This window comes from Myotis myotis, unplaced genomic scaffold (genome assembly GCF_014108235.1).
Source record: "Myotis myotis isolate mMyoMyo1 unplaced genomic scaffold, mMyoMyo1.p scaffold_m19_p_3, whole genome shotgun sequence".
Lineage (NCBI taxonomy): Eukaryota > Metazoa > Chordata > Mammalia > Chiroptera > Vespertilionidae > Myotis > Myotis myotis.
Genome location: NW_023416335.1, coordinates 86,626,933 through 86,650,893, shown reverse-complemented (window position 1 = coordinate 86,650,893; position 23,961 = coordinate 86,626,933). Strand labels below are relative to the sequence as shown.

Here is a 23,961-nt window from a genome sequence, read left to right as displayed (position 1 = left end):
AGGGGTAGAGAGATAGAAACATCAATGAGAGAGAAACATAGATCGCTGTCCCAAGCATGCCCCCTGCTGGAGATTGAGCCTGCAACCCAGGCATGTGCCCTGACCAAGAATTGAACCAGCGACCTTGTGGTGCATGGGACAATGCTCAACCATTGAGCCACTCCAGCCGGGCCAAGTGCCTTTACTGTTTTTCCTTTATAATAATAGATCTACCTGTAATCATAACAGCAGTTCTTCTCATCAGGCAATGAGATCACGTTTTTGTAAAACTGTTGCCTTTGAGTATCATTGTTATTAAGAAAATTTGCTTTGTTTTTAGATAGTGTGTAAGGATTATTTTTTGTACATTAATTCTTATGGTTAAGAGGGATGTTTAGATTCTAAATACCGAAGAAAAGGGGTTTCTCTATGTAAGAATATGACTGCTTAGTATTACCACGTAATGGTGAGTTTGTTTCTTGGGATTCTTTGATTAGAATATAGTAACCCCTTGAAACTACCCCAAAGCTGGGCAAAGGTGTTCTTAACATTCCAGTCAAGGAAAATTGGTACGTTTTTAGCCCTGGAAGAGAGTCACTCAAGTTTTGACCAAATAGTTATGTAATCATGGACTACCTATAACTTTTTCTTTTTTTAAAAATGTATACATTTCTGAGGACTAATAGTATGTAAGACTAGTATTTGATCTTACTAAACATGTGTTTTTTTGTAGTTTATACACTCAGATACTTATTTTCATACTGTGAAATGGATTTGTCAAGTAAGGCATGATCTCTTTTGAAAAAAAGGCAGATGGAATTATCCCCCTCGTGTTAATGATTATCTTTTGAAGTCTATTAAATCTTGAGTATGTTTCCTGAGTTTTTTGTATTTATAATGTGTTTGTTGCCTTCAGAGCATGAAGATTTTTTAACAGTTGCAGAGTCCCTGAAGAAAGAATTTGACAGTCCAGAAACTGCTGACCTAAAGTTCAGAATTGATGGGAAATATATCCATGTCCATAAAGCTGTTTTGAAAATCAGGTATTTTTGCATGAGCTTGAGATATCAATAACCTTCTTTTCTTTTTATGATATCTGTTCCCTTGTTACTCCATAAAATGGGGACTAATAAGAAACAGCCTTGGCAATAGAGGGAAATGACACAGCTTCATATTTTTGCAGATAGCCTCAATCCATTCATTATTGAAGAGTTTTGCATGCACACGTGTGTGTGCATGTGCACGTGTCTTTTTTAAAAAGCATAATGTAGTAGTATAAGTATTTGTCTATATATATTTTTATAAATATATTTTAATTGATTTTTTTTAGAGAGAGAAAGGGAGAGGGATAGAGAGATAGAAACATGAATGAGAGAGAAACATCCATCGGCTGCCTCCGGAATTGAGCCCAAAACCCAGGCACGTGCCTGACCTGGAATTGAACTGTTGACCTCTTGGTTTATGGGCCAATGCACAACCACTGAGCAACACTGGAAAGGCTGTCTATATTGTTTTTAAATGAAGGATCTTGTGAATATTTATTTCCATCAAAAGCCTTATTTACATGGTCAAAAACCCCCATAAAAGATTGTCAAGGAAAAGTGTATATATGCCTTTTTTTGCTGTTAATTAAAAATTTATTTTTCTCAAGCAGAAAACTCTGGAATTGTGGTCTTCTGGCTCGAGGGACATCTAATTCCCAATTAAAGACGTGTTGTTTAGCTATATGTCAGGAGTTCTTTGTATAAATGTGAGGGAACTTTGTATTTATTAGTAATTGTTTGGACTGTTGCTCATTAAGGCTGCCTTTACAGAGACCAGCACAAACAAAGTCAGTCCATTGAGAATTGAACTGGCCACTTACATGTCTTTTTGTAAATTTAGTCAAAAGCCTATTTACAAAATAACGTTAAAGGGAATTGAAAAGTTCATATATCATTCATTACTTAAGAGGTAAATATCTGCACCAAAGTATTAATTGAAAGATGACCTGGAAATGTTTGTGTCTGTGAACCTGTGGACAACCAGTCTATTCCTTTCATGTATAGTTTTCTGACCCATTTTATCTACTATTCCTTGCTTAGATACCCATTTCTTTTTACTTCTCAGATGAAGTAATTTTTTAAAAATATATTTTATTGATTTTTTACAGAGAGGAAAGGAGAGGGATAGAGAGTTAGAAACATCGATGAGAGAGAAACATCGATCAGCTGCCTCCTGCACACTCCCTACTGGGGATGTGCCTGCAACTAAGGTACATGTCCTTGACTGGAATCGAACCTGAGACCTTTCAATCCGCAGGCCGACGCTCTATCCACTGAACCAAACCAGTTAGGGCAATTTTTTAGGTAAATGGCCATTTTTTTTTTAGTATTCTGAATGGATTTTGAAAGTATTTTGTGTTTATTTATACTGTATCTCATTTTAAAAGGATTTTAAAAGATGGTTTTTTAAACCTATAAAGTATGTCATACTTTAAGAAAATCTATATTCAGAAATCAGTTCTTGAATTTATGGGTAAATTTGTACATGTTATACAATACATATTTCATAAAACCCCTTAGGTTTTCTTGAAATATGTGACTATAAGTAAACTAGTGTCTCAGTGCACAGATTTGTGCACATTGAAGGAAATTAATTAGAATAAATATTTTAATATTGCTATTCATGTCTTGCTAATGAAAAGAAAATAGATTCTACCGAGTCTCCTATCTTCTTACTCCAGGACTTCTGTGAGGATCAAATGAGATGAGGTACAGGAAAATGCTTCACAAACATTTGGATAAACTGTAAAATATTTGCACCTGGCTATAGAGCAAGTCAGGTTCCTGGGCTGAAGAAACTCCAAGGAGGCTAGTTGCTATGTGACGTCATTACCTGGCACCCACAGCAACTGTTTCTGGGCTGGGCTAGGCAGTGGGCCGCATTTTGCGCCATGGGTTCTTGGCAGCGTTGGCTGCGGTTTGGTGGGGTGTTGCTCTGGGCTGGTGGCGGGGCCTGTGTCCCACTCGGGGGAAGCCGTGTGTTGGTTTGTCAGTGCCAGGTCCATGGTGCCATTTATTTTTAAATGGCCAGTGTGTGTCACGGTAGCTCCTACGTTGAGCATCTGCCCCTGGTGGTCAGTGCATGTCATAGCTACCAGTTGGATGGATGGACACAGCCTTTTATGTACATAGATTGGTAACAGCTTGGAAAGAGAGGAAAGGGGCAAGGCAAAGCAAAGAAACAAAATAGGAGTGGTAGCCATTTTGAAGACTAGTCAGAAAGAGGATAATTGTCATGTAAGGTAATGGAACAATAATCAGTTTAAATGCAATGCAGGTAACATTTAAAACAGTTTTAAGAATATGCTGATTAGCATTGTTCACAGTGGCCAAGACATGGAGACAGCCAATGTGTCCTACAGTAGGGATTGGATAAAGAAGATGTGGTACATATTATACTATGGAATACTACTCAGCCATAAGAAAGGATAAAATACTGCCATTTGTAACCACATGGATATACCTTGAGAATATTGTGCTAAGTGAAATAAGTCAGGCAGAAAAAGCTAAGCACCATATGCTTTCACTCATATGTAGGATATAAAACTGAAAATCATAGACATAGACAACAGTATGGTGGTTGCCAAAGGGAAGTGGGTAGGGTCCTACATGGTAACAGAAGATGATTTGACTTTGGTGGTGAGCACACAGTGCGATATACAGATCTTGTAACAAAGAAATGCACACCTGAAGCCTGTATGCTCCTATTAACCAATGTCACCCCAATAAATTTGACTTCAAAAGATTAAAAAATGAATATGATGATTATATTAAAAACAACAACAAATAAACGGCCTAGCCCAGTGGTCAGCAAACCGCGGCTCACAAGCCACATGTGGCTCTTTGGCCCCTTGAGTGTGGCTCTTCCACAAAATACCATGTGCGGGTGCGCACGGACAGTGCGATTGAAACTTCGTGGCCCATGCGCAGAAGTCGGTTTTCGGCCTGGGCGAGTCTATTTTGAAGAAGCGTTAGAAGAAGTGGGGGCTGTCGGTCGGGTGGGTGATGGGAGATGCGGGCGCAGGCGGGCTGCGGGATACGCAGTGCGGGGGAGGTACACTGTTTTGAGGTACGTTCGCTGAGGTCGACCCCTTCCAACTCTCCCATCCACACTCATCTATCTGAAACAAGGAGCCAAGACGAGTGTGGATGGGAGAGTTGGAAGGGATCAACCTCAGCGAACATACCTCAATCAGGTTGAGGACGTTTTTAGCAAAGGCCAGCTTAGGAGTACCCTAATTAAGTTAATAACAATGTACCTACCTATATAGTTTAAGTTTAAAAAATTTGGCTCTCAAAAGGAATTTCAGTTGTTGTACTGTTGATAATTGGCTCTGTTGACTAATGAGTTTGCTGACCACTGGCCTAGCCGGATTGGCTCAGTGGATAGAGCATTGGCCTGTGGACCAAAGGGTCCCAGTTTCGATTCCAGTCAAAGGCACATAACCTCTGTTGCAGGCTCCTCCCCAGTCCGGACCCTGGTCAGGACTTGTGCAGGAGGCAACCAATCAATGTGCTTCTCTCACATCAGTATTTCTCTGTGTCTTTCCCTCTCTCTTCCACTCTCTCTAAAAATCAATGGAAAAATATCCTCGGGTGAGGATCAAAAAAACCCAAAAACCCACAAATGAATCATTTAAATGTGTTACTTTATAGTGATATGTTTGAACTCCTATTTTTTAATTTCCTTTAATTTCATTATTTAAAATGCATTCCTATACATTTTTAAAAATATATATTTTTATTGATTTCAGTTAGGAAGGGAGCGAGAGATAGAAACATCAATGATGAGAGAGAATCATTGATTGGCTGCCTCCTGCACGCCCCCCTACTGGGGATCGAGCCCACAATCCAGGTATGTGCCCTTGACTGGAATCGAACCTGGGACCCTTTAGTCCCCAGGCTGATGCTCTATCCATTGAGCCAAACCAGCTAGGGCTCCTGTTGTTTTAAAAAACAAGTGAGCAAGATGTCTTGATATGAATGGGGATTGTCAAATGGAAACAGCAGTAATGCACAAGTGCTAGGCACTCCTAGGCTCTACATAGAATCATTTTTTAAAATATATTTTTTTTATTTCAGAGAGAAAGAGAGGGAGAGAGAGAGATAGAAACATCAATAAATAGAATCATTGATTGGTGGCCTTCTGCATGCCCCCTACTGGGTATTGATCCCACAACCCGGGCATGTGCCCTGACCAAAGTCAAATGTGAGCTCCTGGTTCATAGGTCGATGCTCAATCACTGAGCCACACTGACTGGGCTACATATAATTCTTAATATTTCATAGGAAGCATTCATCAAAAATGAAAGTCATGCCCTGGTCAGGTGGCTCAGTTGGTTGGGGTATCATCCCATACACCAAAAGGTTGTGAGTTTGATTCCTGGTCAGGGCATATACCTAGGTTGTGGATTCAGTCCCTGGGTGGGGTGCGTACCGGAGACAACCAATTGATGTTTCCCCTCACATTGATTGTTTCTCTCTTTCCCTTCCTCTCTCTCCCAAAATCAATAAAAACATATCCTTGATTGAAGATTTAAAAACATGAAAATGAGTGTACATAAAAGGCAAATATAAAAATTCTTGCACATGGAATTTTTTTTAGAGTACTAGCTAAAGATTCATGATCCTGGCGTGTGGAAGCCCAAATATAGTAGTTAAAGATACCTGTAGTATTTGTTTAACTGATTCCATCAACTGAATTGACTTCCTGTTCCATTTTAGGTGTGAGCACTTCCGATCCATGTTTCAGTCTTATTGGAATGAGGACATGAAAGAAGTGATAGAAATAGACCAGTTTTCTTACCCAGTGTATCGTGCCTTTCTTCAGTTCCTCTACACAGACACGGTGGACCTGCCACCTGAAGATGCTATAGGTACTCAGCCACATTGGGACTGGCCATATCATATGGTCAAAAATATAGCTCCTCATCTTCTTATAGTATTGAAACATGAAGAGTTTCAGGTTTATTGGCTTTTAAAAAATATTTGAAGTAAATATCTTTAAAATAATATTGTATAGTTATGGTTAATAATTTTGCACATAAGTCCAAAATTATTTTGTGGACTTATTTTAATTTTTTAATACTTAAGTATAACTTGATAATGGATTTATCATGTCATTTTAGAAAAAAATGAGTGGGAAATTTAATTTTTTGCCTTTCTCTGTACTGTAGAAGAAATTGTATAAAGTGAGTAGAAGAGAGGTTTGTTCACTGAGCCCCACAGGCCGGGCACCAGGGGTATGTTTTATATGGAGGTGCACACACCCCATTCCCCAGAACAAACACTCCCGGCCTGGCCATGCTCAGCGCTCAGCACCCTAACCTGATTTCCGTCTGTATCAGAAAGGCTGCCTTCTTGGGGCTCCTCAGGTGGGCAGGTAGCTACATCAGATTAATAAACAAGGCTTGAGTCGGCTCATTTATTATCTGGCCATACTCTTGGGGAAGGGAATCTATGAAAAAAAAAAAAAAAAAAAGAGAGGTTTGTTTGGGGAGTTGGGGAGGTAAGGAGTAACAAAGAGAACTTACTTAATAAAATTCAAGTATTATTCACTAAGAAACTTCTGATTTACCTACATTACTCTGTGCACCAGAAACAAAATAAATACATATACATATATATACATACACACACACACACACACGTATATGTTTAAATTATGGGACATTATCGTAAACTTTATTAAAACTGCTATACTTTTAACTTGTAGGTCTTTTGGATTTGGCGACATCTTACTGTGAAAACAGACTGAAAAAACTTTGTCAGCACATTATCAAGCAAGGAATCACTGTGGAGAATGCCTTTTCATTATTCTCTGCTGCAGTCAGATACGATGCAGAGGTAATGTAAAACCACAAACAGACACTCAAACCACCCCTCACTCCCTGTGTGCTCCTTTCTCTCTTTTTCTCACTTCAACAAGGACCATGATGAGTAACTTCCTTTCTACTAGGAATCAATGAAGTGACTGATCCCTGAACAATGAAATCTGGCCTTGCTTCTTTATTTTCTGTTCTTAGTTTCAAAATTATTATTCCTCTCTTTTCCTTCTTAACTAAGATAAGAAATTGAGGTCCCAGCAGCTGTACTGCTGGTTGGAATATGAAGTGCACACCTAATTGGACTAACAAACCACGTATTTTAGTTCAAGTATTTCTCAAGGTCAGCATATGTGTTTTTTTAAGACCACTTTGCTGTCCCTCCGCTCTACCATGTCGTACGCCATGGATGCCATATGATTTATATCTGTTTATGCTCTGAAATTCTATCATTGTCTGACTATAACAGTTATTCGTGTGTTAAGAACTTGCTCTGGAATCCTTTTTGTCTATTTTTTATTTACACTGGATTGAATTCTTAATTTTGGGATTGATGGATCTCTTAAGAGTGTGATTGAAAGGGCTTTGGGAGTCTGACATTTTGTATTCATGTGCATTTTCTTGAAGTGAAGAACCATAGCTCCTCATGAGCAGGAACTGGGTCTTACTCATCTGTGCACCCTGTGGTGCCTGGCACATCGTAGGCTCTGGATGATAAATGTTTGTTGAACCACCCAAAGGGAGCTTTAGGGATGCTTAGTGAACTAAAGGTTGGTATGGTTGGTTTTACAAATTCACAGGGAATAAAAGGTAGAGAGCAGTAGCTTTGGAGTTCACGACGTCTAGTTAAGATCTCCACCCTAAAGGGCACAATTTGTCTAGTATTGTAAGTATTCTGTCATCATATTATGCGACAGAATACCTGGTTCCAGGGAATTTACCAAACACCTGCAAGGACCTGCAGCTGTGGCCTTGGAGAGGTGGTGGAGGACAGACTTCCTCCTTACCACACTTAGGGATCGAAGTGCGCCATTATGTCTTGTGTTTTCAAAATGTGTACTATTTTTATTTGAGATTATGTTACTATTATAAATATTTGATAAGGTCAAATATAGCTGACTTTCTCTGTAGCCTTTTCAACAGATGGAATAATGATCAAAAGATATTTCTAATAGAAAATGGAAGTATAGTTTTTCCTCCTGCCCTTTCTTTGATAGGAGCTTCTTTATTAGAAATGCTATTTCTGCCCTGGCCAGCTTGGCTCAGTGGATAGAGCGTCAGCCTGCAGACTGAAGGGTCCCAGGTTTGATTCTGGCCAAGGACACATGCCTGGGTTGCGGGCTCGGTCCCCAGTGGGGAGTGTGTAGGAGGCAGCCAATCGGTGATTCTCAAATCATTGATGTTTCTATCTCTCTCTCCTTCTCCCTTCCTCTCTGAAATCAATAAAGAAATAAATATATTTTTAAAAAAAGAAATGCTATTTCCTTAGATTTAATTCCCACCCAATGATCTAATTTTAAATTGCCAGTGTCTTTTCTCTCCATGTTGTGATTGATTTTAAAATCTTGTCTGTGTCTCTCCATATTCCTCCCCATTGCTAATGAGTTTCACATTTTGGGGGTGGGATCTTGCTGACTAAAACCATCTGGACAGAGGTAAACATCTCGGCTCTAGTTGCTGAAACTTTCTTCCTCACTTCTAGCTAACATGTACCCCAGAAAGTTTATAGAAAAGTCTGTTCGCTGATCATTTCCTTGACTATTTTTTTTCTTAATTAAATATAAACACATTAAAAATAAAACCCATTATTTGAGACCACAAATGCATGGGATCTCTCAGAGTCTGCCACAATATGGGCGAATAGTTAGTATTAAAAAATATACATTGAGTTAAATTCACGAATGAATGTATTTGAAACATGTAATCATGAAGATGTGCTTATTAAAAAACTTTAAAAAAATATACAAATATAACACATTCAATATGGAAAAATTATAAAATAGAGAGGAGACAGAAATAAAAAGAATCACCCTTTTTTCTCCCTGCGTGATCTACAATAATAATCTGCTTTGTGTTGATATTTACTGCTGTGTTGCTGACAATTACCTGAAAGAGAAGTTGGGGTGCTTCACTGGGCTGGAAAAAGTTTAGCTACATCAGAAAGCAGGTCTAATTAAGCAGGTTTATCTATATATATATAAAAGTCTAAGTTGACTCACACATGAGCAATATATATAAAGCTCTCGCTGGCGACAGTCTTTATTGAAGCATGCATGTGTTTCAATCTGTCATTGTCAATCATGAATTTGGTTGACACTTCTATTATAGAGAAAGGGCGAATAGTGATATTAAAATATTTCTTCTAATTAATTTCCTTTAATGTGCACGAATCCATGCACCAGATCACTAGTACAAATATAACACAGTCAATATGGAAAAATTATAAAATAGAGAGGAGACAAAAATAAAAAGAATCACTTTCTTTGGTGGTTTTTTTTTTGTTGTTGTTGTTCTGATAGGAATTACATAATTGACAAATTTAATTTTTATTTTCTTAATGTTATTGAACGTAGTAAATGAATAAATGAAGTCTTTAGAATATAAAAATAAAACACACTTACTATATCTGAAATTAGCTGCAAAAACTGTTATTTTCAGAAGCTCAACTTGAGGATACTAGATGCCTTTGCCTTCATTCTGTGGGTTGAAATGCTAGGAAGATGGAGACCACCTGCTTCTCATGTTTCTTCCCTTTTCTATAAAAGTTATTATTGTTCCTCCATACACCCTTTGACAAGATAATCTTTAAGCAAATGTGCACACATAAAAGCAACAAAAATGTATTGACTCACTACTTATGAAGAGTTTTTAAAATTAACTATTGTGGGGTCCTGTCATTATGAATGAAACTTTCTATAAAGTAAAGAGGGACTTGGAGAAGGAGCACTTAAGTAATCCTCTAGCATAAATCTGAATAAATACTGACATCAAGGGAGAAAATGTGAGTAAAACATTGTCTTGAGGTACTTCTGTGTCACATTATAAAAAACTTGAAATGTTTCTGTTTATACTGTTTCAGGAAATTTTTGTTTTCTATGTATATTTGAACTTTAGGAGGAACAGTTGGGAAGTATTATTTGTTTAATCAGATTAGAGAATTTTCCAGAAAATCCTACTTGTTGAGTAACTTGTATCTTAGGATTTTGTTTTTGTTGGGAAGCCATAAATATGAGCCCAGAAATGTAATTCCAAAAGTGGTTTGGGATGTGAGTATTGGAAAACTTCACGCTAAAGTCAGATGGTCAGCATTTTTCTTCTTCTTTCTAAGGGCCAGATTACAAGTTTTCTATGACCAGTAGACTGTAAAATATGTTTGGGGTAATGGGAGAAAGCATCTTTCTCTATTTTTCCATATGGTAAGATATTTAAATACATTCTTAGAAAAAACACCCACTTCAATATGAAATATTTTGTACTTGACATATTATAAAGTGAATTCCAGACTTACGGTTTAGGGGCTTTGTTTTACAATTATTTTAACAAGTTTGGACAGTTAGTTATGGTTCGCCATCTCTTGTCACCTGCATGTGTCTCAAGGGTGGCTTGTGACATGAAGGCAGCCTGTCTTACTGTGGCCAAGTGCCCTTCCACAGGAAGTCTTAGCATTCAGCTATTTTAGTTTTGGTATTTTAGGACTGAATAACTCCAGTAAATAAAATTGCATTTTTAAAATGTTGATATTAAGCCATGGCTAGGTAGCTCAGTTGGTTGGAGCAACATCCCGATATGCCATGGTTGTAGGTTCGATCCCCAGTCAGGGCACATACAAGAATCAACCAGTGAATGTATAAATAGGTGGAACAACAAATTGTTGTTTTTCTCTCTGTCTCTAAAATCATAAGTAAGACATTTTTTTAAATTGATATTAAGACCATCAATTCTCTTGTTACTAAAGAAAATCTGTGGGAAGGAAGGAAAAACAACTTGTTTTTTGAGTATGTATAGTGACTGAAATAATTAAATCATGTATTAAAAATTTGGAATGAAATTATAAGTTATTTCAGTATAGCAGTTTTTAATTTTGATCTTCCTTTTTAATTGTGCTAGGGGCAGGGGCCTGACAAAGAAGAATTACTAAGTAGGCTGAGGGGCAGGGATCATGGGAGAGAAAAATTGCTAATTACCTCGCTAGAAAAGCAATGTGTTATGATTGAACCCAGCCAGGTGTGACCCTGCTCGTAAATTTTATGTAAACTTTTTACCCTGCCAGTACCAGGAATGGCTAATGAACCGCTTTGCAGTTTGTTTTTTCTTTTTTAAAAAAAATACTTTGTAGTGTTGCAGATAAAAGGTCTTGCTGTACTCTCGGTCGGCACTGCAAGCTGTGGGGCTCTCACGGGAAGGGCACGGCTGGAAGTCAGCTGGCCAGCTTAATAAAGGCTCTTAAAATTTAAATTCTGAGTCGGTGGTCTATCTCGCTGAGCTAACCCATAACACCAATTACAACAAATCTGATGTTTTATGCTATTTGCCTTTATAACAATTTCACCACAAGATGTCATAAACATGGACGTCAGTTCTAAAATACTAACGATAACACCGTGTTAGATTTTGCATCTCCCACTTCCCTATTCAATGGGCCTTGAGAAAACTCTTTCATTCTGTCATTCTTGTCCTTGGAAAGGTTTTATTTAAAGCCCAGCAATCCTGTTATAGTTGCTATATTGATTGGGTAAGAGTTGCATTTTCTTTTCTAAGCAATAGAAGATCTGATCATTTGCAGAATGCGATGAACAGATCATGTAGGTTCTTACAGTATTTAAGAATTATCAGAAAGATGTTTATCTAATTCACACATTTAAGGCAAAGTGGTTCAGGGCATTGGTTGCGCAATGAATTCGCTTGGCTATGCCACTCTCAAATTCATGCAAATGAATTTGCATATTCCAGTTTCTCTTTCCAAGTGCTTTCAATGCTTCCTTTTCCATAAATCTGCCTTCACCAAGGTTCAATTAGTTTCTTAAACAATGGATATTTAGATTATTTTCAGTATTCCCTAGTTAGACTTTTGTTTTTAAGCCTCACCTGAGGATATTTTTCCATTGCTTTTATATAGAGTAGCGGGAAGGGGGGGGGGGAGAGAGAGAGAGAAGAGAGAGAGAGAGAAAGAGAGAGAGAGAGAAGAGAGAGAGAGAGAGAGAGAGAGAGAGAGAGAGAGAGAGAGAAAGAGAGAGAGAAAGATTTATGTGTCCGCAGATTGCCTCCTGCACACTCCTGGACTGGGACTGGAGAATGAACCTGCAGCCCAGGTACTAGTATGTGCTTTTAACCTGGAATGGAACCTGCCACCCTTCGTGCGGGGGACCAATGCTCTAACCACGGAGCCCTACCAGCCAGGGCCCTAGTTAGACTTTTAATGTTTGAAACTGTTAAACATATGTTGAATATTGAGAAATCTCACCAATTCAAAGGCAGATTGATAGAACTATTTTTATTGATATATGAACTGATTTGTAATTAGAAGCACAGTTTGCATTCTTTTTTTTTTTTTTTAATGTTTCTATTGATGAAAGAGAGAGACAGACAGACATCGACCTGCTGCCTCCTGCATGTCCCCTATGGGGGGGATGGAGCCCACAACCTGGGCGTGTGCCCTGACTGGGAATAAAACATGACCTCCTAGTTCACAGGTCAACACTCAGTCATTGAGTAACACTGGCCAGGCTTCTTTTCCTTTGAATTTGAAATTATATAATTAAAACGTAATATTTAAAGATCCTTATCTGATATATTACATGATTTGAAGAACTTTCTTGCTCATGACTGGCTACTTCTTCCTAAGTTATGGGTAAACTAGTTTTCTATTTTTGATAAATAAGATCAAAGTATATCTTCCTGTGGAATAATTTAGTCCCTAGAGCTATTTATTAAACTTTGGGTTATGAAATACCAGGAGTAGTACTTTTTCTTTAATATTAACGTGAGAGAGAATGTTTTATATAGTTTAGCATTTTAATTTACTATAATACTCAGAGCATTCAGTTGTACATTTATTCAATCCACTTGCTATCTCTTATTAAAAATATGGATTCAGCCGAAACCGGTTTGGCTCAGTGGATAGAGCGTCGGCCTGTGGACTGAAAGGTCCCAGGTTCGATTCCGTTCAAGGGCATGTACCTGGGTTGCGGGCACATCCCCAGTAGGAGATGTTCAGGAGGCAGCTGATCGATGTTTCTCTCTCATCGATGTTTCTAACTCTCTATCTCTCTCCCTTCCTCCCTATAAAAAAAAAAAATCAATAAAATATATTAAAAAAAAAAATGTATGGATTCAGCCCTGACCGGTTTGGCTCAGTGGATAGAGCGTCGGCCTGCGGACTCAAGGGTCCAAGGGCATGTACCTTGGTTGCGGGCACATCCCCAGTAGGGTGTGTGCAGGAGGCAGCTGATCGATGTTTCTCTCTCATCGATGTTTCTAACTCTATCCCTCTCCCTTCCTCTCTGTAAAAAAAAATCAATAAAATATATTTAAAAAATATGGATTCAGAGATTGTGCTAACATTTTAAATGCATTTTGAATTATCTAGAAAATAAAACTCTGGCAGTGGCTGGCTGGTATACACTAGATGGAGTTTATCTCCTACTGGTTATATTCCTGGAGGGGAGTATCCTTCTTTCAGTGGAGACAGAGGCTCCTCAGGATAAAGGGAGTCTTTATTCGAAGAGGTCTGCACCGAGAGAGCAAAAAAGGTGTGTGTTCATATGTTTGTGTGAGTCCTTCCCCATTTTGCCTAAAATTCTCATTTCGTGGTTGCTGGAAATGTGAAGTCAAGACTGTACCATTTAAATGTTGTTGAATTCCTGGTTTGATAGGACCCTGAGTACCTCCACAGTATCCAGCAAAGTGATAAAAGTCAAGCTATTTGTGATAAAAGTTATTAGTGGGATTTGCTTTTATATACTGAGTCTTGGTATATATTCCTGGTATCTCATTGATTTAATATCTGTTCCAACATACGAAGGAACAAACAACATTAGAGTCTTGCTGGGGATGACAGGTTGTACTAGTTAGGCAGAAATCGATTTTTAAATTGTTCTGGTTTACCATTTGTATATATTACTTTCCCGAATGGTGGTGGTTGGTTACTTCCATTTGTCTGACTGAAAATCCAATCTCTGAATATTCTTCTTCCTGTTAACCATCTATCTAAGAAATTGGTGTGATGGAAGTTGTTGAGTATTATTCTTGAAGGCGTTTGTCTTTAGGAGAGCCGGAGGGTAAATTCAAGGCCCTTGGAAATTTTTGTAATGCGTCACTTTAGGTTGACTGCACCTCTCCACCGCTTTTCTAATTCTTATAGTCCCCCCCCCTTTTTATTTTTGTAGTCTCTGCCTTAAATAACCCATATCTTAATTCTTTTCTCTGACTTCTTGAATGTGGTAAAACATATGATTGGGACTAAAGTTGCGTTAGCTTTTTAAAATCATGTTAAGTATGACTAGACTGTGTGATAACCATGAGGAAACTTTCCCTCATGGACTGTGTGTGCATGTGGGTATGTTTTGAAGAGTCAGACGAGATAGGGAACCGTTGCTTTTACTGTGTTGTGAGTAAATAGCATGTGCTTTTCTGACACCTATCTGTGGCCACTTGTTTGCCTAATTTGAGGTTTCTGGACTCAACTATCCTTTCTGGGGGAGGGGGAGGTACTTGGGGTGAAGGGTTTGGAGAGAGTAATTCAATTAAGGTTAATTTAAAAAGGCCTCTTCTTGTTTTTATTTTTGTTGTGTGTGTCCAGGATTTAGAAGAATTCTGCTTTAAGTTTTGCATCAATCATTTGACAGAAGTTACACAGACTGCAGCATTTTGGCAAATGGATGGCCCTCTGCTAAAGGAATTCATTGCTAAAGCCAGTAAATGTGGAGCCTTTAAGAACTGAAGCCAAGGCTGCTGGGCTATGTGTGAGTGCTCTGGGCACTGGTGATGGTGTGTCTTTTGTGCTCTGCTGGTGATATGCTGCAGGTAAAAACCATCAGGTTGTCCTTTCATATCTGGGAGACAGTTCTCTGTGTAGGAATATATGAAGGATATACGGCTTTTCCTGAACTTATATCTTTTCATATCTGAGACACAATTCTCTGTGTAGGAATATATGAAGGATATATGGCTTTTCCTGAACTTACTTTAAACAACTCTTGTTTCCAGACATGTATATTTTAAATATGACTATCGGTTTGTCTGGAACACTATAAAAGGGTGAAAGTTTAGCTGGTTGTTTTTTTGTTTTTCATTAGAGGAATTTATGAACTTGGAAAGGGGACGTTTGTGGCAACTCTCCTGGCTCACTTATCAACAATCCGTTTGACACTAGGGGTGGTGATAGTTAGTGAATTGTGAGTTAGACATAGAGGCCCCACCATGAATTAAAGATGCTGACGTTGGGGCTTACTGAATTGCTGCATTAGTTGCTAGCTCAACTGCCTTACTGTGAAAGAATAGCTGAGATATTTTGAGGCTTTTTTTTGTGTGTTTGCACTATTGGACTTTTTCTTAACTTCATGGTGTATGAAAATAATATTAAGTTTAATATGAGTTAAATCTATTGAAATGATAATTATGTTAAGATAAATTTTTAGATTAGCCAAGATTTCTCTTAAGACTTAAGCACATAAAGAGTAGTAATTTAGAACTGTCTGTGAAAAGTTGATAATGAAAGAAATTTGGACAAAGGTGAATGTTTTATAACTTAGAATCTCCACTACTATTTAACGATGTTTTATTTAAGATAAAATTTGAGAACTCAAGTTTAAATTGCCCCTTCCTCCACACACTTTTTCCCCTATAAAAATGACATATTCAGTATACTCTTGCCTTCCTAAATTGTGGCTGCTAAATCATCAGATCTGCTACATATGATTCAAAGAAAAGGTTCTTAAAACCAACTCTCTTACAGGACTTACAGGAATTAGTTTTATCTCTTATCTAGACCAAATCCATCACCAATTCGCTTATTTGAAACTTTGCCAGCTTTTACTTTTGGTTTTCCTCTCCTTTTAATTGTGTTAGGTCTAATATTTAGCACAATTGGACCTTGAAAAAGGATCAAAATTACGGGATTTTTTTGTTTTGTTTTTGGGGGTCTGGTTATGAAGTGTGATTTGGAAGGTAAGAATATTCAACTCTTAAGCTTTGTCGTGTGTGTCAGTTGCTTTAAGAACAAAGCTCTGTTCTGCCCTCCAATCCACGGACTCATTTCCATTTGTGGGAGTTCTCTTAGCAAATTCTGTTTCTTGCTTAGAAGGTCCTCCCATCTGAACTTGGAGCCTAAATACATTTTCAGATCAAATGTATTTATAAATTAGAATCTCCACTACTATTTAACGATGTTTTATTTTATTAAGATAAAATTTGAGAACTCAAGTTTAAATTGCCCCCTCCTCCACACACTTTTTCCCCTATAAAAATGACATATTCAATATACTCTTGCCTAAATACATTTTCAGGTTAACAAGAGGGTGAAGAGATGCGGCAGCTATTATTTTTAGCAGTGTTTTTGAGTGTATGTGTGTAGCAGGGAGTGAGGGCCCGAAGCTAGAAATTCATTGACAGGTAAAACATATGCAAATCTAGAAGTCCCAGCCCCCTTTTCTTGACCATGTTGCTAGTGATTGAAGTCCAGTGATTAGGTTAGAACTGGATCTGTAACATGATAGAACTTTTCTTACTAGGTTGATAATACATATTAATTTTATTAATTATGGTGGGTAGTGTTTGTAACAATCACTGTTCTGTAGGCTTATTTTGATCTGGACAAAACATGAACTTCAGTATGTTTACTATTGCTCTTACTTGAAAAAAGGACTATGAAAAGCACAAATTAAAGTAGTAGGTCCATTTCCATACATGGTTCATTCATTGAACAAATATTTGTGAAGAACCACTTCTCATATTATTGAGTAACTTGTGTGAGTATGTATGTAGTGAAGAGATCAGGAATAAGTCCTTCAAAATTGTTTATCTTTTTTTAAAAATATATACTTATTTTTCTACTTGGTTTTGTTGTTAATCATAGAGATGAAAACTATTCTTTGAATTGCTTTTTTCATCTGATGTAATAATGCAAGCCAAAGTATTCATATTTCCTAAAATAGCCCTAAATGTACTGTTGATCTTCTTACTGGAACAATGTTTGATACTCTAATGTATAGGTTGTATTTATGTAATGTTTAGAATGACATATTAATAAATAAAGCTGTCTGTTAAAAAGAGGTGTGTAGTTGTTCCACCACCCCCCCTCAAAAATCAGTGATATGCAGCCATAAAAAGAAAGTCTGACACATGCTGCAACTTGGATGAACCTTGGAGACATTACACTAGGTTCACTAAGCCAGTCACCAGACAACAAAGACTGTATGATTCCACTATGTGAAGTACCTGTCACAGTCAGAGACTTTCAGAAAGTAGGTTGTGGTTGCTAGGGACTCCAGGGAGGAGGAAATGGGGAGTCACAGTTACAGAGTTACAGCTGTGCAAGATGAAAAGAGTTCTGTGGATGGACAGCAGTGGGGGTAGCAAAACAATGAATTTACTTAACGCTACAGAACTGTGCACATAAACATAGTTAACATGGGAAATTTTACAACTTAAAAAAATCTGCGCTGTGAGTCTTAGCAGGTATCAGGCTAAAAATAGATACCACCATGAACATGTGTCAACTGCGTCTAAACTGCACACACACCCCTATAAAAATCCTTTGATTTATTTCTGCTGAAAGATAGTACAGTTGAAATGTCACAGCAGAAAAACCTGAATCCTTTGGGGTACTTATAAGTGAAGGGAAAGACATAAATAGTCCCTGCCCTCAAGGGAAGTATACATTATAGGAAAGGTTTAGGAGTTAACACAATAACATATCTATAAACAGCTTTTCATGATAGTGAGAGAAAACCTAAGAGAGTTAATACGAGAAGCATATCTGAAGACGTTTGTGCGGTGTGGGGGAAAACATAAGTGTCCTGTCAGCTTATTTCCAAAACACGTTAAGTGGCACAAGCAAAGGCTTACAGGTGGGAGCTGATGAGCCTGACATAAGTCTGGTTGAGTAGAAAAGCCAGGGTCTGAGAGGTGGAAATGCTGGCAAGGGGAGGATGTGTGTATGTGAGAACATTTGTTTCCCACGGTGCCAAGCATCATTCATGCCGTGCTGCACATACACTTTTTTCATGCCCACATTTTGTACCATAAGGTAGGCAGGATTGGGCTCAGATAGATTAAACAGTGTGATTAAAGTTTTTCAGTACTAAGTGATAGAACTAAAGTACAAACCAGGCCTGCGTTTGCCTGACATTTGCTTACTTTATGACTGCAAAACATGAGCTGCATTGTGCCAAAGTAATCTTGTGAATGACAGATTAAATTTGAAAATAACGTGGGAGGACAGAGGTTTTCTTTAAAATAAAGATCATGAAGTCAAAACTATTACTCAGTATCAGGGGCAGAAGCTTAGTTACCATCTAGACCAGGGGAAATTTGATTCAAGGTCTGGGATGGAGTCTTGGCTGTTAGTTTGTTAAGTCCCCCAGGCGATTCTGATGTGCAAATTTGAGAACAGCTGACCTTGATTTTTGTCCCTCAGGTAAGAATGACTTCGGCTAGGGTTACCTTTACAACAGGTATGGACCCATTCTCTTTTCACCTACATCATATTCTTCTCTGAACAGATGTTTTTTTGAGTACTTACTACATACCCGGCATCAATGCTGAGACTTAATCAAACTCATTTTGAAATGTAGCATTATTGCCCTGGCCAGTTTGGCTCAGTGGATAGTGTCCTCTCAAGGGCACATACCCCATTTGCAGGCTCGATCCCTGGCTCTGATCAGGGTGCATGTGGGAGGCAAACAATTGATGTTTCTCTCTCAAATGGATGTTTCTCTGTTTCTCCCCCTCCCTTCCATTCTTTCTAAGAAATCAATGGAAAAATACCCTTGGATGAGAACTAACAACAGTAAGAAATGTAGGATTATTGTGAATTAAGGTACTATAGTAAAAAATTAGAAATGTGAATGTAATGTTAAAAATCGTAACTATCTGCCGAAACCGGTTTGGCTCAGTGAATAGAGCGTCGGCCTGCAGACTGAAAGGTCCCAGGTTCGATTCCGGTCAAGGGCATGTACCTGGGTTGTGGGCACATCCCCAGTAGGAGATGTGCAGGAGGCAGCTGATCGATGTTTCTCTCTCATCAATGTTTCTAACTCTCTATCTCTCTCCCTTCCTCTCTGTAAAAAATCAATAAAATATATTTTTAAAAAAAAATCGTAACTATCATTTTTTTTTCATTCTTACATATTCTCACTGATATTCTTATTCAGAGTCCAATTTTAAATCTCAGTGTTTATTTTGAAGATGATGTATTTCTATGTGATGACTGTGGCTGAGAAGAAATTTAAAAAGCAGACTTTGTGACAAGAAGACAGGCAAATTTGGTACAAGTAAAATAAAATATTCAAATTTATTATAGCTAAGAGGCATTATGGGCTAGAAATAGTTTCAAAAGATAAAAACAGTTTATGTATTTATTGAACAAACATTTATGGAGCATGCTGGGTGCTTGGGAATGTGATAGTAAGCAAACACAGAATAGTTAGTTCCTGCCCTCAGAGCTGATACTCCAGCAGTGTGATGTAAGTACAGTGGATTATACTAGAAAGTGTTAGGAAGGAAAAGTACTCTCAGATGGAATAAGTGGGAGGAACATGTATAATAAGATCTGCAGAGGGAGCAGTTAGAGGAAGGCAAAAGAGCAGTTAAGACTTCACAGGATGTGCTAAAGGCCCTGGAGGCAGGGGCACCTGGTGTGTTACTGGAATCAACCTAGATCAGCGGTTGCCAACCGGAGGTCCGAAAGGTTGGCGACTGCTGACCTATTTCACTGGAGACGGGTGGAGGCAATGTGTCAGCAGGAAGCCAGAGAAAGGGTTTTAGTACAGAGGTTGGGAGATATGGGAGGCATGATCCAATTTACTCAAGTAGAATCTGAGAAACATTTTGTCAGAGGAGAGGTAGGAGAAGTGAGATCATAAGAGGGAGGCAGTAAACACCCAGCTAGGCATGAACAGGTTTGAGCTGGTGAGGGTCAAAGTGTGCAGACAAGAGAGACACGAGACCTTGTGCTAGAGATGTGTGGCTTTCCCAGGCCTGGTCTCTAGTCCTCAGCCTGCTTGCAGCTATGCCCAATGTCTGGCTTAGGAAATGGTAACTCTTAAGAAGATAAAGAAGATACTGAAGCACTGTTTTCTTGAACAGAGCACAAAGTTTGTTTTAAGTCTTGAAGTAGCTCAATCTCTTCCTTCATCTGCTGCCATTTTTCTTCGAATTGCTGAATGTTAGTCTCTAATGCTGTGTGTGATAAGAAATAAAATGATTTCAGGTTATTCAGAAGTTGTCTAAAAAATGTTAGGATATCTAGCCCCTATTATTTGCAAGAGCATACATAGTACATGATGCTGTGCCCCAAGTGAAAAGAATCTAGGATCTTAAGAGGAACTGGTTCTTTTATGTTTGCTTCCTCTTCTAATTCAGGATAGAACTCTAGTATTTTATTTCACATAAAGCTGATCAGTAAATCTTTAAGGTTTTGTACATATTTGTAGCAGAAAAAGGCACTCTGTGTATCTTTGAAAACTCGAAAGCAGCCACTGTATAACCTTCATGCTACACTATATGCGTTTGTTGAGAGATGATTAGCGAGAGCATGTGATTATAATATCAAGGATCAGGGCAAGTCTTTCATAAAAATGCATCCAGTTTTTAATGTTAAAAGCTTTTGATTTTATTTAGAAATAGAAAGGCTTTTAACGTGGAAATTTAGGAACATTACTCAGAGGCAATGTCATTTTTTAAAAAAACTCAAAACTGAAGAATAGTAACATACACAATCTTAGAATACCTACATACCTGTAGTTAATGTTCTGGAACATTAGAAAGGCTATGTTAAGTCAAAGAATCTTTATTAGTTGGGTGTCAAAAGTTAAAGCCTTTTGCCCTGACCAGGGTAGCTCAATTGGTTAGAGTGTTGTCCCAATGCATCAAGGTTGCAGGTTCGATCCCCAGTCAGGGCACATACGTACAAGAAGCAACCAATGAATGCATTAAGTGGAACAAGCTGATGTTTCTCTCTCTCTCTCTCTCTCTCTCTCTCTCTCTCTCTCTCTCTCAAATCAGTAATTTTTTTTAAAGTTAAGTCTTTTAAGTTGGTTCTCATGAGATTTCAAATAGTGTCTCCTCCTAGTGCCCCACCCCACAAATATTACACTATAACCTATATACTCCCACTCACCCACCCAAGTAGTGACCTGTGTCATGTTCCAAAGATGTAACCTTTTATACAAAAAAATAAACACAGTGAAAGTCCCCTACAAAATAAAGCTTTTTAGAAAAATATTTAAAAGGCTGCTTAAAAAACACACACGGATATTCCCATGAGCAGTCTACAGACATCCTCAAGAGACTGTTAAAAGATACTCTATTTTTGGTAGACGTTAAGAAATATTTTTTCTGCTGATTATAAATGTAATACAAAATTCAAATAGAAATATGTAATATGAAAACAAAATGAAAAGCTTGTGTATACTGAGACAGGGATATGAACTACCTGGAAATATTTTCTCCACAGGGAAAACCTATTGTCCTAATACCATTTGCTGGATAGACAAATATAACTTCAGAGAAGCCATTTGCAAAAAACTCTGTGTGACTCTGGTCGCCCCTCCTGCCCCCCATACCGCACCTAAACACACACACTGGGATGTGCAGCGCACCCCTCCCAGTTGTGTGTGGCAGCCTTGGGGAGAAGTCAGATAAGACTCACAAGTGAAAATTTAGCCTTGTTTTGAAGGCATCTTAAACAATGGCAAAAGGACCTACTCAATAAATGGTTGATATTTTACAGAAAAGTTAAGTCTCTGCCCTCACAAGGCTTTTTTCTCTATTCTTGTGCATTTTCTTTCTCATAAGCTTTACAGTTGATCTAAAGCCGGCCATTGGCTTTGCAGATTGATGTTGGGAAATTAAAATATGTGTACATCATACCAGGTGAGAGGGAGGCAAAAGGCAGCTGGAGTTGTCACAGCCTGGCTGCCTGAGGGCAGCGGCCAAAGAACGGTTCATCTGTTCCTGCGATTTCTGAACATGGTGCCCAAATGTTCTGCCATTTTGCAATCATTTTTTGTTGTTTCTACCGAAAATATTACTATATGTAGGTTGGAGATTGTGGAAAATACAAAGAAAAACACTAACCCAGCCGCCTACAGATAAATACTGTTTCCATTTGGTTCAGTTTTTCTGTGTGCACATGTGCCTCTGTATTTATGTATTTTTTTTCTTGTGTGTGTGAGAGGTCATACTATTTTGCAGTGTCGCTTTTTCATTTAATAAAACTGTGTCTAATATGTAATACTTTCAACAATAAAGAATCATAAAAAATAAAACTGTCCATTGAAATATTTTTATCACCTGAATAGTATTACATTATTTCAATATTGACAAATATTTGTAAACTTGGCTGCTTGATTCTAACTCATACCTTCTTGAAAATTTACAAATGCGTCTTCAAACAATCTACAGTCAAAAAGTGAAGTCCCGATTTCTTCATAGTCTGAGGGAGAAAAACATTTTGTTTTAATTTAAATATTTTATGTAGGCAGAAACACCTCACAAAATAACCCTCCAAAATGAAATGTAAACAGAGCAGTTATCTACTGGGAACTTGTTAGAAATGCAAATTCTTGGCACCTCTACTGAACGGAACCTCAGGGGGGAGGCCCAGCTATCTGTGACTTAACAAGCCTTCCAGGTCAGCCGTTGCCAACCTTTCAGACCTCAGGGACCACCGGTTGGTGACCGCTGCTCCAGGTGATTCTGAGGGGCATGCTCAAGTTTGAGAAGTGCTTGGTCTAGACCAGGGGTGGGCAAACTTTTTGACTCGAGGGCCACAATGGGTTCTTAAACTGGACCGGAGGGCCGGAACAAAAGCATGGATGGAGTGTTTGTGTGAACTAATATAAATTCAAAGTAAACATCATTACATAAAAGGGTACGGTCTTTTTTTTTTTTTTAGTTTTATTCATTTCAAACGGGCCGGATCAGGCTGTTCTATCCGGCCCGCGGAGCAGGAAGAGCGGAGGGTTCTCTTGCTCTCCCCTCCACTCCTTCACCAGCAGCAGTGTTAACATGGCAACGTCGAGAAACACGGCCACAGCTCCTTCTTCTGAGTTCATTCAGTAGAAGGAACAACCTCTCAATCTTCCAGAGGCTCCTTGTAATGCCCGCAGACGCGTCTCCCGACATCACCCTGGGAATGCGTAGACACGTTATCGCGGTGATGTAGGGAGACACGCCCCTGGAGAGCACAGTATCAGAGCCTTTCTGAGGTAAGATTAAGAGCTCTACTCAAACACAATTTTTTCCTGTTCCCACATTCTGTACATCACAATGACTTGTTAATAAAACAACAAAGACTTTCAGCTGTAAAAATGCGTGCTACAGGGCATTTGTGTTAACATGCACCACTGCACATTAGCATCAACGCAAACATGATGGAAACCTGTGTACCCTGCATTAACCCTAGCTGCGCTGCATTGCAGTACTGCACCACACTGCAACGGCAGCACGGCTAGTGTGAACGGACCCTAATTCAGTGGGTTAAACAAAAAGATTGTATAGAAATGTGATGAACTAAAGATTTTATTACAAAATCGCTTAATTTCAGGGTTTCAGAAGTAATTGGACAAATGAAAAACTGAAAATCAAATGTTCATATCTAATACTTGGATGAAACCCTTTCCTGGTAATGACAGCCTGAAGTCTTGTACTTATGGACATCACCAGATGCTGGGTTTTCTCCTTTGTAATGCTCTGCCAGGCTGTCACAGTAGGGGTATATATATAAATATCCTGCCATTTCCAGCTTTTAATAAGAAAAACTGTTGCAATGGGCATTTAAAAGTGGCACTTGGTTGTTTTTATAGAGTCCAGTGGATGCAATCTGACATTGATAATGGGCTCTTTCACACTATGTGCACTGCGGCTGTTTTTTGCCAGTAACGGAAGTGCTA

At 38.4% G+C, this 23,961-nt stretch overlaps 2 protein-coding genes across 9 annotated transcripts in view; one reads left to right on the top strand and one right to left on the bottom strand.

Annotated features, from left to right (window-relative positions):
* The window catches only part of RCBTB1 (RCC1 and BTB domain containing protein 1), a 68,126-nt gene extending 51,013 nt beyond the window's left edge, over positions 1–17,113 (top strand). For 3 of the 6 annotated variants that reach the window (XM_036298868.1, XM_036298866.1, XM_036298870.1), the window contains 4 exons: positions 896–1,022; positions 5,748–5,899; positions 6,739–6,869; positions 14,646–17,113. In XM_036298868.1, the coding sequence (XP_036154761.1) occupies positions 896–1,022; positions 5,748–5,899; positions 6,739–6,869; positions 14,646–14,786 (551 nt within the window). In that variant the 3' untranslated portion in view covers positions 14,787–17,113. Of the gene's footprint in view, positions 1–895; positions 1,023–1,633; positions 1,743–5,747; positions 5,900–6,738; positions 6,870–13,433; positions 13,488–14,645 lie in introns of those variants that run through there. The other 3 variants (XM_036298867.1, XR_004966029.1, XM_036298869.1) reach the window with 3 other exon arrangements.
* Positions 17,114–19,333: 2,220 nt separating this feature from the next.
* The window catches only part of PHF11 (PHD finger protein 11), a 40,412-nt gene continuing 35,784 nt past the window's right edge, over positions 19,334–23,961 (bottom strand). For 2 of the 3 annotated variants that reach the window (XM_036299208.1, XM_036299207.1), the window contains 2 exons: positions 22,431–22,502; positions 19,334–20,245 (listed from right to left, as the gene is read on the bottom strand). In XM_036299208.1, the coding sequence (XP_036155101.1) occupies positions 20,109–20,245; positions 22,431–22,502 (209 nt within the window). In that variant the 3' untranslated portion in view covers positions 19,334–20,108. The remainder of the gene's footprint in view (positions 20,246–22,430; positions 22,503–23,961) is intronic. The other variant, XR_004966049.1, reaches the window with a different exon arrangement.